Source organism: Lycorma delicatula, chromosome 4 (assembly GCF_047948215.1).
Source record: "Lycorma delicatula isolate Av1 chromosome 4, ASM4794821v1, whole genome shotgun sequence".
NCBI classification, from domain to species: Eukaryota; Metazoa; Arthropoda; class Insecta; order Hemiptera; family Fulgoridae; genus Lycorma; species Lycorma delicatula.
The window spans coordinates 164738275-164753671 of NC_134458.1; the positions used below are offsets into that span (position 1 = coordinate 164738275).

The 15397-nt window shown below is 31.1% G+C and overlaps 1 protein-coding gene across 1 annotated transcript in view; it reads right to left on the bottom strand.

Annotated features, from left to right (window-relative positions):
* LOC142322746 (uncharacterized) overlaps positions 1-15397 on the bottom strand; it is a 177232-nt gene that overhangs the window by 36626 nt on the left and 125209 nt on the right. Inside the window, exons 8-10 of the mRNA XM_075361820.1 lie at positions 9873-9949; positions 6241-6769; positions 3547-3640 (exon numbers count right to left, since the gene is read on the bottom strand). Coding sequence (XP_075217935.1) covers positions 3547-3640; positions 6241-6769; positions 9873-9949 — 700 coding nt within the window. The remainder of the gene's footprint in view (positions 1-3546; positions 3641-6240; positions 6770-9872; positions 9950-15397) is intronic.

Consider the following 15397-nt stretch of genomic DNA (forward strand, 5'->3'; position numbering starts at 1 on the left):
TATAGCATTTCACGTAATTTAATGATTGCTAATTAAAAAGAGAGGTGAATATGCAGGTGATTCAGGTGGAAAGTGAAATAATTTGGGAACTGATTCTAGAGCTTGAAATAAGAATGAAGTTTATACAAACGTTTGAAAATGCTTTGTTATTGAGTTATGGCTAGCAAAACATTTTGTATGGATTTCAGTTCTCCTGGCTAAATAAGGTCATGCTGAAACTTTTAAGGTGTTATGTAACTGATAAACTTGGTGGTTTCTTATGTTTTTGACCTGAAAAATTGAATAAAATGGTAATAAATACAAATATTAAATAGTAATAAATAATGATAAAATGTATCTCCCATAGTTTTCGTGATATCCGGTGCAAAGCAGAAAAGTTTTGTGATGAAATACATGTTTTTTTTAGGTTTGAAGTACAATAACTCTATTAAATGACATACATGCATAAATTTTATTATTAAAACTTGTAGAGAATTTGATTCTGAGAAAATTGATTTAATAGTCTTTGAAAAACAAAAAAGTCATATATATTTATACATCTTTCTTTTAAATTCAAATAATTCATTCACATATTGACCTCTGTAATAATAAAATTTAATATTAAATGAAATTTAAACCACCAAACCACAGTAAAAAATAGATAAGTTAAACTTACCATATTAATTCCAAGGATCTATTTTTGTGGGATCCCGTATCTTCAATTATTATTAAATTCTATAATTACATTAAAATATGTTTACTTATGATTTGTTAATTTATTGAAATTGTTTTTTGAAAATTTTGTATTTTATTATTGACAAATTCTGCTGTCCAATACTGGAATGTTTTATTTCATTTAATATATATACTGATGGATTAAAAACCAGTTACTAAGAAGAAAATAGTTAATAAAAATAGTTAAACCAAATGTCTTTCTTATTCTATATTTAACATGTGTCAGAGGAAGCGTTCAAAGTCTCATCCTTCTCCATTCATGTCAGTGTTTTACCATTTATATTTTTTACAATAAAAATTTTTGCTGGTCTGTAAATCAAATGAGTATTCAATCAATATCTGGAGGAAATTTTGGTTGTTTGGATTTTAAGAAAATGATTTCCAAGAATAAAAACTTGTAAGGAGTCTAATCACAGAGCCATTTATTTGCTTCCTTAATGTGTTATTGTTCAAGAAAAGTTTGATTGAGATAATTTCTAACTTAAGGAGTGTAATGACGATAGTCTGTCCTATATTGCTACTGAATATAAGGGCAGCTGATTTCAAGGCAGGTGTTTGTTTTTAAATAGTTTGGCAATAAAAACTTTTCAAGATATGAATCTGCTTTTACATTTCCATCAAAGAAATAAGTAAGGATCATCTAACATTCCTTTTGATCCACACCAGTTGTAAACAACAGGATGCATTTGGTTTCTTTTCCGTATTAATATAGTTTTCATTAGACCAAAAAAACAGCCATGATGATTTATTAGGTTATTTGATTTGAAGCTTGCTTCATCAGATTCTATGACTGAGTGAGAGAGATAAGAATCTGCCTCACAGTGGGTTATAAATTTCACTTAAAATTCCACTCCATTTTTACAAAGAGGATGAAGTAATCACGATGATAATGCTGAAACTTCAATTACATTGCTGCGTATTTCTAGCTTAATAGAGACCATTTTGGTCGACATTTAACAATTTGTTATACCAATATCTACATAAGAAGTTTTTTTTTTTTGTATGCAGGTAGTTATAGTGATCATGTGGTCCAGCATTTTCAGATTTTATGTTCAACTTACATAAATTTTTATGGATATGTAATGAAGATTTAGAAAATGTTCTGTGGAATTTTTCATGGGTGGCAGTAGTGCCCATGAATAATTCATCGCACTTATTAATCTTAACCATCTTAATCTTGTACCATCACTGCAAGTGCAAAAACTCATTCTAGTTTTGTGTAGAGTGTTGCCATTATTTTCAATACAAATTCATAAATGAGCTGAACAATGACTGAATAGTAATTGTATTATCTGATTAATACTAACTACAAAACGATAATTTTCTGCCTGCTACAAAACTTAATGGTGAAGCTGAAGTCTACCATGAAATAAATTACTGGAAGTTGTGAAGCAACTTCAGGGTCACTATTTTGTTTTCCATAGAGTTTAATTTGTTCATCGTTTGGTTGTTAGGAAATCCTTTTTCTGGGTTTTGTTTCATTTATATATTAATTGTGTCTCAAGTATTATTCAAGATTGTTCCAAGTTGTCTGTTATAACCAAATTTCTCTCCAGTTGCTTCTTTGTTGGTTCCAGCCAGCTAGAGTGGTGTTAATTCACTGTGAGAGGTTAGTATTAGCTATTTCGATCAATCTCTATATATGTTTTCTGTATATGTTCTGCTCTTTTCCCAGCTTCCTTAATTTCTTGTTTCCCTTTTTTCTTTTTCTTATTAAATTCCAAATACATTGTTCTCATTCTATCTTTGGTCATTTATAATTCCATCTCATCTATAATTTCAGCTTCCTCTTATCTTAGGAAGGTAATGTTTAATGACCATCTTAACAAAATTTTCTTTCTAGTGGTTTTCCTAAAATTGTGGTCTAATTTTTTTTTTTCTTTTGTTAGGTGTGGCTTTTATCTATGAACTGAACTATCTGAGTTGGAAGGCCTACTTTAGGAGTTCCTAGCATACCTAATTTTAGTTAGGGAGGGAATTATTGAGGAAAGGAATATTTATAAGGTCAAGACAGTAGGTAAAGTTAAGGTCAATGGATAAATTACCTCATAAATCACCTTGTTGACAAACAGTAGATACTAGATACTATGAGCCTGTTCTTCCTTCAAACTGTAGGGGGTCTCCTCTCAAAGTCATAGGGGACCATAAATCTGTCATTTTTATTCGTACATTTTCTTTGATTTCATTACTTTTCATAAATTTTACTCTAGATGCAATCAGTTTGTTTGGTGGTTCATCAGAGTTCAATGCAGTGTAAAGCAAAATCCCTCGTATTGTTGTTTTTTAACCAAATAGTTTTAAGGTTACTGTACTTATGTTTTTATTGAAACAGATAATTTGGGTTAAAAATATAGAATAATATGAAAATAAAAAATGAAATTACTCTTAAATTGAAAAAAATAAATAAATAAAATCAATTAAAAAATAAACACATTTTTAATTGCTTTTTATAAATAACATTTATAAAAAGAATGCCTTAAATATAAAAAAAATACAAACAAATAATTTTATTCATAAAAAAGTGGTGTAATTAATTGTTATATTACAGAGAAATAAAAATGATATTTTGTTTACTTACTATTTTAGAAATAATTACTTAAAAATTTTGCTTTAAAAAATGTTATGGACTTTTTAAAGTGGTCCATTGATTTCTATTTAAAAACAAATACAAATTCAGTATGAAATGTTTAAAATTATGCTTTTTTATTAATTAAAAACTGTTTTAAAATTAATAACAATTTTTTTTTAAAGGTAAGCCATTTAGAAACGAGTTTATATTTTATTGATTTTATTTTATTTATTTGTTACCATGCTTTTAATAAAATTTATGACCTTAAATTAGGAAGTGATGGTGGTAAAGATGGCTCATTGTAATCATATTCGTAATCTTCACTGTGTTCTTTACTTTGTGTTATATTTATGATTGCTGTAACAGGTATTATTTATTTTAATAACACTTACATTGTGTACTTAACTTAAAAAAATTAAAAATCTTATTTTTTGACAATTGAAGAAATATTTTTTTTCAACAAAATTTATTTTGTGGGTATTGCACAATCTTTAGTCAGGCTTATGAAAGAAGACATAGAGTTTGAGCTGTTTTTATAACAGCTCAAACTCATTTTGTAACAAAGAAGTATAATATATATACCAGGTGTTTCAGTTTAATCCCCCCCAGGCAATTCTTTCAAAAACTATGCACAATTAAAAAAAAATTACTAACTTCCAGGACCACCATTAGATATAACTTCAGAGGATTAGATGAATGACAATTTTTGTAGCGTGTGAAAATGCCATACCTGACCGGGAATCGAACCCGGGACCTCCGGATGAAAAAAATTACCTAAACAAAAGTTACTCAGATTGGACCTTGGATTTGACCTTGAACTTGACATATTTCAAGGTTAATGTGATTCTTTCAAATGGAATGACCCATTTTTGATCCCACCAATGAAAAGAGCAGAAAATTTACTCTGGAATTGTGGTCACACATATGACCTTGGAACATTTTTGAGTCATACGGCTAACCATCAGAGGTAGTGTTATATGGGTGCTGGATTTTTTTTTTGTAGATATTTACAGTCACTGGTTTCTAAGTTGTGGTAAGAGCATTGCTGTCTGGTACTATCTTCAAAATTCAGCAAATTAAGTTAATCTGATATTGTATGTGATTAACTCCTAAACCATGAACTTCAAGAAACTGAAAAAAATAAAAACCTCATGACTAAATTCAAGTAAGTTGAAGTACATTTTTTGCTCTTTCCAATTGCACTATTGGAAAAGGTTGTTCCATTTGAAATTCTCTATGACTTTTGAATGACCAACAAAGGAGGAGGCCATTGTCAGATGTTCTCTCTCCTATCCACATAACTTCTGAAAAGTCATTTTTGTGCTCTTTCCCATAGTTTGTAAGATAAATGGCCCAGAATATAAATATTACCTAGTAGGACCTTCAAAAATGTGTAAGCTGTATAACATTATCTCTGTGTAACACTATCTCTGTTGGTTAGCAATATGACCTTCAATAAAGTTCCAAGTTCATATCTGTAACCACATATTTCAATGTAAAATTTTCTGCTCTTTTCATTGGTGGGGGTCAGAAATAGGTCATTCCATATGAAAAAATCATTCAAGATCAAATCCAAAGTTACCATGAGCTTTTTCCATCTAGTCCAAGAAACTTTTGTTTAGGTCATTTTTTTGTACTGAATGTAATTTACAAGAAAACCACTTGGGGGGATCAAAGTGAAATACCTTTGTATGTAGCCAGAACTATTTTTTTTTAATATGTTATTAAGAACTCTTATATTTTAAATAGCAAGAAATGTCTTTTTAACACTTTTTTACCTTGTCATTTAAAACATGGTTTTACAGTTGTTTTTTGGGTATAAGCAAATTCTAAGCTCTATAACTTGGTTGAATAAGTCTGGAAAGTATGTAATTAATGCATCTTAATTGTACTATGTATCCTAATTTCATGTCATTTCATTGATTATTTTGGTTATAGTCCGCCTTTTTAAAAAATAATAATTTTTCATTTTTGGTTATTGTCTTGAAATGGTTTTTAACAGTAGTAAACAGTGTAAAAAAAATTTTTTTAAATGTTATGTAAATATCAGAATTATATATTTATCAAGAAAATGAAAAAAAGATTAAACAAATTATGTTTCCAAAATTGTTCCTTTGAGAAAGAGAATGAAGTACTATTACACTCCATACAATGTAAACTACAGTTTACTGTTAAAATATTGGTACTCTTAAAATAATAATTGGCTATTTCATTTGGATCAATAAATATTTTGCTTTTATAAATCTGATTAATTAAGCATCCAGAAAATGTTATGATAGTAATATATATTTTATAATGCCAAGAACAAAAACAAATTTTTACATGAAATGTGTTTGTTGTATTAAGAAAGGTTCAGTTTCTAAAATTTAGAATGAGTATTTAATTAACTTGTTCTTAATAATAATGATAACTAATTTTTGTTATGCAGTATAAATCTAATCAAACCCTGCTCATCCAGGTTATGTGGATTGATTTTTGGCATTGGGTATCTTAAATACATAGAGTGTTTAATATTTATAAAACCTCAGAAATCCATTGTGTCCATAAAATTTTCTTCATAGGAATTAATAAAAATTACTATGAAAAAACTTCATAAAAATTCCTCATAGGATTAAATCAAATTATTAATTTATTCTTATGTATTATTGAATTGTAGGCTTTAGAATAAAGCTCCGGTTAGATGAATTAAATTCATGTGTTTATGTATAAGCATAAACTATTGCAAGTATGAATTCACCTATTCCTTATTGAAGAGATACATGTTTTGGTGACTATGTTGTAAGCCTGTTTTCTTTAAAACTAATCTTATTGTAATTAAAGTCTGAATTTACATGTAATAATTTCAATTCTGGTTTCTTTCTCCTTTTGTCAACCCTTTATGATATGCAATGAATAAAAAATAAAAATTTTGTTACTTAATTATATTATGTTAAAGTAAATGAAGTTAAAAGACTTACCTTCAATGTCGGGTGATATGTATCCGGCCGGTTTAGTGTAATTGTAACCAACAAAAGATGTCATTGTTGTACTAGAGTTATTACTAGTGATATTATCATTTAATTCGGTTGATGTTGGTAGGACTGTTGCATCAGTTAATGTCATCATTGTCGTACTGAACTCATCTGTAGACTTTGTTGTACCAAAATTATCAATTGTATTGTCATCTGTTATTACTGTTGTAGTGTCATCAGGTGCAATAGATGACAATGTAGTAATATCATTCAACATTGTTGTTGGTTCTGTATCATTAATTAGTATTATTGTGGATGTCATCGTCACATCTGTTGAAGTAATGTCGGTTGTAAAATTTTCTTCACTACTTTTGTCACGAGTTGATGCCAACAAGGATGATATAGTTGAAGAATATTCTAATGATGAATTATTGGTAACATTATTTTTATCTTCACTGGTTATTTGTCGTTGTTGATCAGCGTGTTGTTGATTTGTGCGATGATGTGCTTTTCTTTCGGTTACCTCTCCGACTACCTATCAAAATACTATAATGAATTATATTCTGTATTACTTAATATTAGTAGCCCTTAGCCTAAATTTCTATAAAACAAAAGAAAGAAGAAAAATAGAAACAATACCTTGACATAAACCTAATTCTGATTAGGTGAAATAGTCTAAACGAATGTACTCTGGCTTATTACATCCCTGGATTGCCAAGTGAGAATACATTATTAACTCTTTGGGTATGTGCTGAATTGATTTATTGTTTAGGTGTAGTTCCCATATGTTCACTTTGAAACTCATTGTGGAGATTTCTATGTTTATCACTTCATATCACATCTTTATTTTTTCATAAAATTCTGAATAAAACACGTTTTTAAAACTTTTTTTAGAATGAGCTTATCAAATATATAAATTGAAAAAATTAAGTATAATTATTTAACAGGTTAGACCGTGTTAGCAAATCCATATATAGTTGGAACAATTTGTTTCACATATAAGTGCACATATTAAGGATTTGTCTCTCTCTTAATGCCTTTCATCTCATGTATTTTTTTTGTCTGACATTACATGTAACTTATGTTTTACAATCTAAAATTACTTTTTTTTACAAGTATAAATTGTTATAAAAAACATTTTTGAAAATTTACACACCAAGTTTAATATTTATTTGTAGTTATAAAAGTTAAGGCAATAAGAAATAAAACTAGGTTCATTTCATTATATTTATATTAAATAAAAATTTAATAAAATTAAATAATTTAATTAAATTAATTTTAATTTAATCAATACATTCTTTTAATTTTATTAATTTCATAAAAGATTGTATTATGTAGATTTGTTTGATGTAAGTTGTATTCTTGAAATACTTATTGCAAGACATTAACAACTGCAATGACCTATGTGGAATATTTGATTTAATTTCTCATAGCAATTGATTTAATTCAGTATGTTTAGTAGATAAAATAATAATATAAAAAAATGAAATGTTCATGTAGTTAGTATAATTTTTCATCTATAAATTGATAAATTCATATTTAATTAGTCTTCTAATACACAGTTTTCTAACACATTTGACTATGCATTTTGGCTAAGAAATATAAAAATGTGAATTATGAATTTTGTTACTTTAATTAATAATAGACTCATAGCTTTTTTTATTCATCTTGTGAAAAATTTTAACACTGTTGTATTTTATTCTTTAAATATTCAAAATTGTTTTCACACCTCAAAAGTTAACATTTATTTTGTAAACGTAAGAGAGAAATCTTTCAAAAAGGTATAAGTACAAAGAATGTACTTTTAAAATTACGACATAAACACTAGGGCTCCCCCCATGGCACATTGTGATTTCTATTGGATTCTACTGGAAAGAAAAACAATAATTAGGAAATATTGCTAAAATATCTATTCCAAATTTTTGAACTAATCAATTGAAATATGCAAATAGGAGGCCTGCTCTCAAAGATCTTTGACATCAAAATGTGGAAAATGTGAGAATTCTTGTGAGTTCAAGTTGACAATGGACATTTAGAATTACAAGTTGTGAATTCAGTTTGAACCTTTTTGCTGAACAAGTGTTATCATATCATTGCAGGCAGTTTGAGTTGCATCATGACAATGACCTTGTCACATAGTCCGTAATAGAATTTGTGACTAGTAAGAACAGTGGTCCACAGCTTTTATACTCCTCCTGTTCTGGGTCCTTACAACTTTTTTCTTTTCTTCAAGGTGAAAATCCACTCAAAAGGCTATTTTGGAAATTTTGACAGCAACCATAAAACTGTGCTGGACAAGCTTAAAGCAATTCTATTACAGAACTTCAAGATCCGTTAAGAGGTAACGAACATCTTCCATAGTAGGTAGTTTCTAAAGGAAAATATATTGAAATGATGTTGATTTGTAGGTAATGTGTAGTTACAGAGTTCTATAAAAACAGTCATTACTTTTCTGTCATACATGTCTCGCATCCATCTTAGACTTGCTCTGAGTATTGTGTGTATTTTCAAAAATCCTTTTGAAGCAAAATATAAATATTCACTAAAGTAATAGTGATTAATAAAAACACTTTGTTGGTGAAAAAATAATTCAATAAAAATATGCAAAAGTATCATCAATGAGTAAGATTCATTTTCTGAGGAGACTTCATTTGATAATTAAACTAATCTATATTAACCACAAAGATAGCAAAATTTCATCTATACTTTATGTTAAATCTATAAATTCTGGACTGTTTGGTATATGACATGACCTGCTCATAGGCACGGATAAATTGTACTGTAAAAACCTTAAGAATGGCCAGACGAATGAATACAAAACAGTTCTGTAATGTACCCAATCTTTGAAATTATAAAATTTTCTACTGATCATATTTTTAAATTTTTTTGGATGTTACTGATTATTTATTCAATGTTTTACTACTAAGTAAATTTAAAAGCAGGGCCATTTACGCTAACCATGTACACTATTGCATCAGTTTAAAATTAGGTATTATTTTTAACTATTATAGTACATGGAAATTTCACCAATAAAAAACTTAAAATAATTTAGACTTCTTCTTCTTTGTGAACTTTTTATTTGTTTTTACTGTAGGTTATTTTAGTAAAAAAAACCAATTATTTTTTTACCAACTGTTGAAAATGATTTTGATGTTAATCTGTTGCTGTTCTAGAATGGAATGGTGTTTTCTTTGATTATCTTTGAGGAGGGCAATGTGTTTGGGCTGCATATTTTCTTGTTTGGATGTCCTTGTAATTCCAGAATGATTGCACTGATTTTTGTGAAATAAGTGCCAAATAATCTTTCATATGAATGACACATGAGTACTGGATACTGAGTATTTTGGCACTGGCACAGGCTTGGCATTTATCATCATTTACTAAAATTTGTATATCATAGATTTGTAATGTTTATTGGGTTTAAGTACCTGTAGTGTCTTAAATAAATAAGTAACAATTTGAAAGAAACAAAATGTCAGATGTTCAGAATTGGATGTCTTTTGAAGTTATTACCATTTGGATTATGATATTACCTTATATGCATTTCATCTTACCAGTTAATCAAAAGTAACCATTTGTTTTATGTATGTTAAGACTTTTGTTTATGTTTATGAGTATAAATTAATGAATTTCTTTACCACATCATCGACTTCTGGAACTTCAACAGAGCTATAGTGCCTAGTTTCAGCTGTTTCGTCTCCATCTTCTAAATTACCTAAAATTAAAAAATTAAGTTAATGATAAAGTAATACATGTTTTTATTTGGTGTTGTTACCTGAATATGAATATGTATTGATTTATTGATTGAAGGAGAACTATGAGACTTGGCTTTAATTGATGGACACTTCAGCCTCAAATCAGGATTTTTGTATATCTCCAGTTTTGGGATAAGAAAATATATAGTATTCTGTAGTTTGCAGTCACACTAAGAAAAATATAGTATCCTAGAAAGTTTAGTCTCATCTCTGCTCAACTTTTCATCGGAACTGTCTGTTTACAAATGCTAAAATAACCCTTAAATTGGGGCCTCCTAACTGAACAGGCATTAAATACCATATTAAAACTGAGTACAACATTGAAAAATTTTATTGTTTGAATTAGTCTGGATTTTTAAGGGTCGTTCGTAAAGTTCTTGGCCTTACAAAAAAACAACATTTTTCTGAAATTCTATTTTTCAGTGTAGTCACCTTGCAATTTGATACATTTAGACTTTAGATACATTGACTTTCCGAATATTTAATACCCTCGGCAAAAACGAATTGCCCCTCTGGAAAATAAGCTTTCATCTCAGCTTTGACCTTATCATTTGAAGTGAATTTTCATCCACAAACCATTTCTTCAGGTTTAGGAAGCAGAAGTTATCACTGGAGCCAAATCGGGTGAATATAGGGAATGTTGAAGGTCTTCAAAATGGAGTTTTGCAACAGCAACCCAAGATGTTCATACAAGTGCATTATTGTGGTGAAAGAATACTTTTTCTTTGCTCAGATATGGACCTTTAGCCTGAATAGCACCCTTTAATTAGCCCAGTAGTGAAGCTTAATAATCCTCGATGAAGGTCCTGCCATTTTCCAGGTAGTCTTGAGCACTGCACTATGAGGATCCCAAAAAATATAGCTATGAATATTTTTCATGCAGGTAGGATGCGGCAGTTTTCATTTTCTTCAACACACTTTCACCTGCTCTCTACCATTATTTGAACTGCTGTTTTGTTTCTGGCTTTATTGGTAAATCCATATATTATCTGCTGTTATAACAAATTAAAGAAACTTAACAGAGTTGTGTTTCAATAAGTCTAAACTCCCTCTGGAAGTGTTCAGTTGAATGCCTTTTTGAACAACTGTTAAATGCAGCACTCATTATAAGGAAAGTTTTTTCATGCCCAAAATATCATGTAAAATGTAGTGGACCCAGTCTATTGAGACTGCAGTACTGTACTATACAAAAATGAAAAAAATTACTTTTGAAGCATATAGAATATGCCTATTTAATTTAAAAATATTAAATATAAAAGAAATTAAAAAGATTATTAAATATTATGAAACTTGGGTATGTTAAACTACAAAATGTTACAATGGAGGTAAAAATTTGTATTGACAGATTTGTTACTCTAGCGACAGTATTGTGAGTTGCAATGTCAACAAGCACACATTCCTTCAGTTGCCAATCATTTAATACAGTATTGTGGATTTTGTGAGATTCCTGAGCTTTCATCATCTTGAATGGATGTACGATCACGTTTAAATTCAACAACCCACTTTTTTACTAACAGAAACTACAGGAAGACTATTTTAAAGTGGAATCTAACTCTTTTTGTATGTCCGTTTGGGTTAAACCTTTTAAAAGGAAGTATTTATCAAACTTCAATTTAATCCATTTTTCAGAAAATTTCAAACTTGTTTGCTTTTCTTGATTGCTGCAAACACAAACTGAACGAATGCATCTGAAACTTTGTGGCATGCCATCTAAAGGATCATACTTTACAAATAATCATAGTCATTTGGCCATATTTGCGCCATCTCTGTGTCAGGTCAAGAACTTTCTGAACTGCTATCTCTTACTTTTAGTTTTTTCTTTTCTTTTTTATGTTTAACTTCCAGAACCACCGTAAGGTGTTAACTTCAGAGGATGATATGTATGAATGTAAGTGAAGTGTAGTCTTGTTCAGTCTCAGGTTGACCGTTCCTGAAATGTGTGGTTAATTGAAATCCAACCACCAAAGAACACCAGTATCCAAGATCTGATATTCAAATCCATATAAAAGGAACTGCCTTTACTAGGATTTGAACCTTAGAACTCTCGACTTCGAAATCAGCTGATTTGCGATGACGAGTTCACCACTATACCAATTCGGTGGGTTATTTACTTTTAGTTTACCTAAATAAAAATAACCTAAAGACTGTGTGCTGTCCTTTTTTTCACTGATTTCATTTTGTCAGTCCAAAATCATTTTCTATGAAGTCAGTAAGTTTGAATTTTTTTTTCAACCTCTTGCAAAATGTATTTCTATTATAACTTGTATTACTAATAACTATTTTATTAGCATAGGAATTCAACATTTTTTATGACAAGAATTACAAAATGTTTAGTTTTATCAAATTGTTAATTCACAGGTAGCTGTTTTCTCATAGAACGTGGTTTAGAAAATGATTTGCCATTGTTTTTTAAGTAGTTTTGATCAGAGGTTCCAAAAATTATAACTGTATGCATTTTGCGTTCACATTTTTGTAGAAAATAAAATTATTCTTTTCTTTATGTTTGATTTGTATGATTCTCTAGAAATCTCTAGATATATAAAATCCAGCTTTCTTTATGAGTGGTCATATACAGCTCCATCCTTTGTTTATATGATTGCAATTAATTTTTTTCATCCATTGATTGTCAGATCAGTGTGTTTTTAATTAAAACTTGACAACAGCTTGACATGTTGGGACAGTATCAAGGAGCCGTTATAGTTGAAATATAACTAATTTTGTTGGAAATTGAATTATCAACTACATGAGAAGGCTAGTGCTCAGCTATCTGCATCACTTTGGCTTGTAGCATTGTATGCTGTAGATTTGCAATAAGCTGGAAAATTTGTCTACCATAATATCTTTCCTCTGATGGTTATCCTTTGTCTGTTAACGATTTTGTTTTTAAATTTGGTCACCTAAATTTTTCTGAAGTATATCTTTTGTTACAGATTGACAGCATATGAAGTTGATGCAAGTTTGAAATCTGTCATCATACAATGAACTAACTACTTCACACAATGAAAGTAATGCCCCGAAAAAGAATTTTGGTTCATTACCCAGTTGTTATGATCCCCAAACGAAGGAATTATTTTCTCCTCATAGCTGCTTGCCTTAACAAAAATATTAAACTACTAAGTTACCACGGGGCCTCAATGGCTTCTTAAAAGGACTACATCATCTTTAGCCTTTAGCACTATCTTGGCAAACTCCTCCATTTTGTTCCAATTGTCAGTGGATCGCAGGAGAAAAAGAAGCAGATTCTCCGGATTTAATTCTTGCAGCCCTGCACGTCGTCTATGTATAGTCCATCTATTACAGTGGAACAGAGTATGTTCGGCAGTATCCGAATCCTGGCAGAACATGCAAATAGGTGCTGGTCTTCTACCGAATCGATGTAAATAATATTCGAAGCTACCATGCCCAGAAAGTCAGGCCCTGGTAGCTTTAGTGAAAAGATTCCATCTGTCCTGCCATATGTGCCTGATGTTGGGTTGGGCTTCTTGTTTTGGCATGCCACGATACCTAAGTGATCGCACTTTAACTAAGAGGTCGATAGGGGGAACCGATGATAATACACAAGCCGCATCGTAAGAGATGGTGCGGTATGCAGAAGTGATGTTTATAAGAGCTTGCCTATGCAGAGTTCTAAGTCTTGCGACATTTCTTGCAACACAAAGTGCTTTTTCCCATATAGGTGCAGCATACAATAATACAGAGGTTAAAGTTGAGGCAATGACCCGCCGCCTAGATGCACGTGGAGCTTCATGTCCAGCCAACAATCTTGTTAAAGCCTTTGCGGTATTCTCGACCTCTTTACATTTCTGTGCGAGATGAGGACTAAACTTTAGAGCTGGGTCTATAATGACACCAAGATATTTTGTTACTGCCACACGGTCTAGTCTACGATCGCCCATGCGGAGATTTAGGTCTCTGAGTCGCCTTCTTCCAGCCAGAAAAATATAGTGACATTTATCTAAAGACAAAGATAGTTGTCGGTCCGAGAGCCAGTTATTAACCAATGTTAGCACTTCATTACCGGCAACGTCAAGGTCACGTTCAGTTTTGGCTTCAATTAATATAGCCAAATTGTCGGCATAAGCAACTATTTCCGAGCCTTCAGGTAATCTCAGTCTGAGTATTCCATCAATTACTATTAGCCAAAGCAAGGGGCCTAACACAGACCCCTGCGTCACTCCTCCATGAAGCTGATATCTAAATTTACCTTCAAGAGCCTCGACCAAAGTCCACCTATCAGTCAGATATTCTCGTACTTGTCTTTTGATATAGAAACTAATCTGTTTGTCCGTGAGAGCTGCCGTAATCATATCCCACCGGACCGATCCAAAGGCATTTTTTATATCTAACAGAATAAGCAACGGGATTCTTCTGGTAAGCCACGTACCAGATCTGACAGACAATACCCAGTTGGTAATTTTATCCAGAGCTTGCAGCGTGGATCTATGTTTCCTGAACCCAAATTGGTTATCATGAAGCCCGTCTTTGGACTCTAATTCTTGGATAAGTCTGTTCGCTACCAAGCGCTCGGCAACCTTTCCCATATTATTGATGAGACTCAATGGCCGATAGCTAATGATTTCTTGATTGCCGGACTTCTTAGGCAGGAAAACAGTCCATGACTCCTTCCAGCATGCGGGGAAAGTCTTGTTTTGTACTCCATAATTGGCCATGTCAGTGATTTCCCAGGGGATTATCTTCATTAATCCTTTGAGGAGGGCAGCCGGGATTCCATCCGGACCTGGAATTTTTTTATCCTTCAGACCAGAAACGGCAATAGCGACCTCGTTTTGTGTAAAGCGTTTAGCTTCACAGTCTATTATGACCGTATGTCCCTCGTCATGAACAGGGAAGAGGCTAAGAAGTTGTAATGCCTATTTATATAAATACATACTTTTGTTTCATGATGGAGGAGATCCCAACCTTTTAATCCTGAGCCTAAAAGTTCTGCCTTCTTTTTTGATAAATTCAGATCTCTTAAAAGATCATTGAGGTCCCCTTGTGTTAGTAAATACGGTTCACCAGATAAACATGAAGCTTCATTGTTTGGATCAACCCTTACATCATTATCCTTTGCCAAATCTTTGTATTGTTGATCATCACTAAGTATGATATTTTTTGGTGGTTTAGGCTTCACTGTGAGCCACAGGCTTCGTGTCAGATGCTAAATTAGGATATGAAATAGTGTGCTTTGATTTTGAACTAATGCCTCCAATAGCAGTCGAACAAAAATAATAATTGGTGGTATGATCTTTTGGTTCCTGCCAAATCATTGGAACAGCAAAGTTCATATGCCAAGAACCCTTTGACCAGCTTGTAAGGAGCCTGACACAAGTAGAACAACAAATGTGAGGGGCTCAGTATTTGTCTTGGTTACCAACTTTGCATCCAAAATAAAGCTCATAACATTT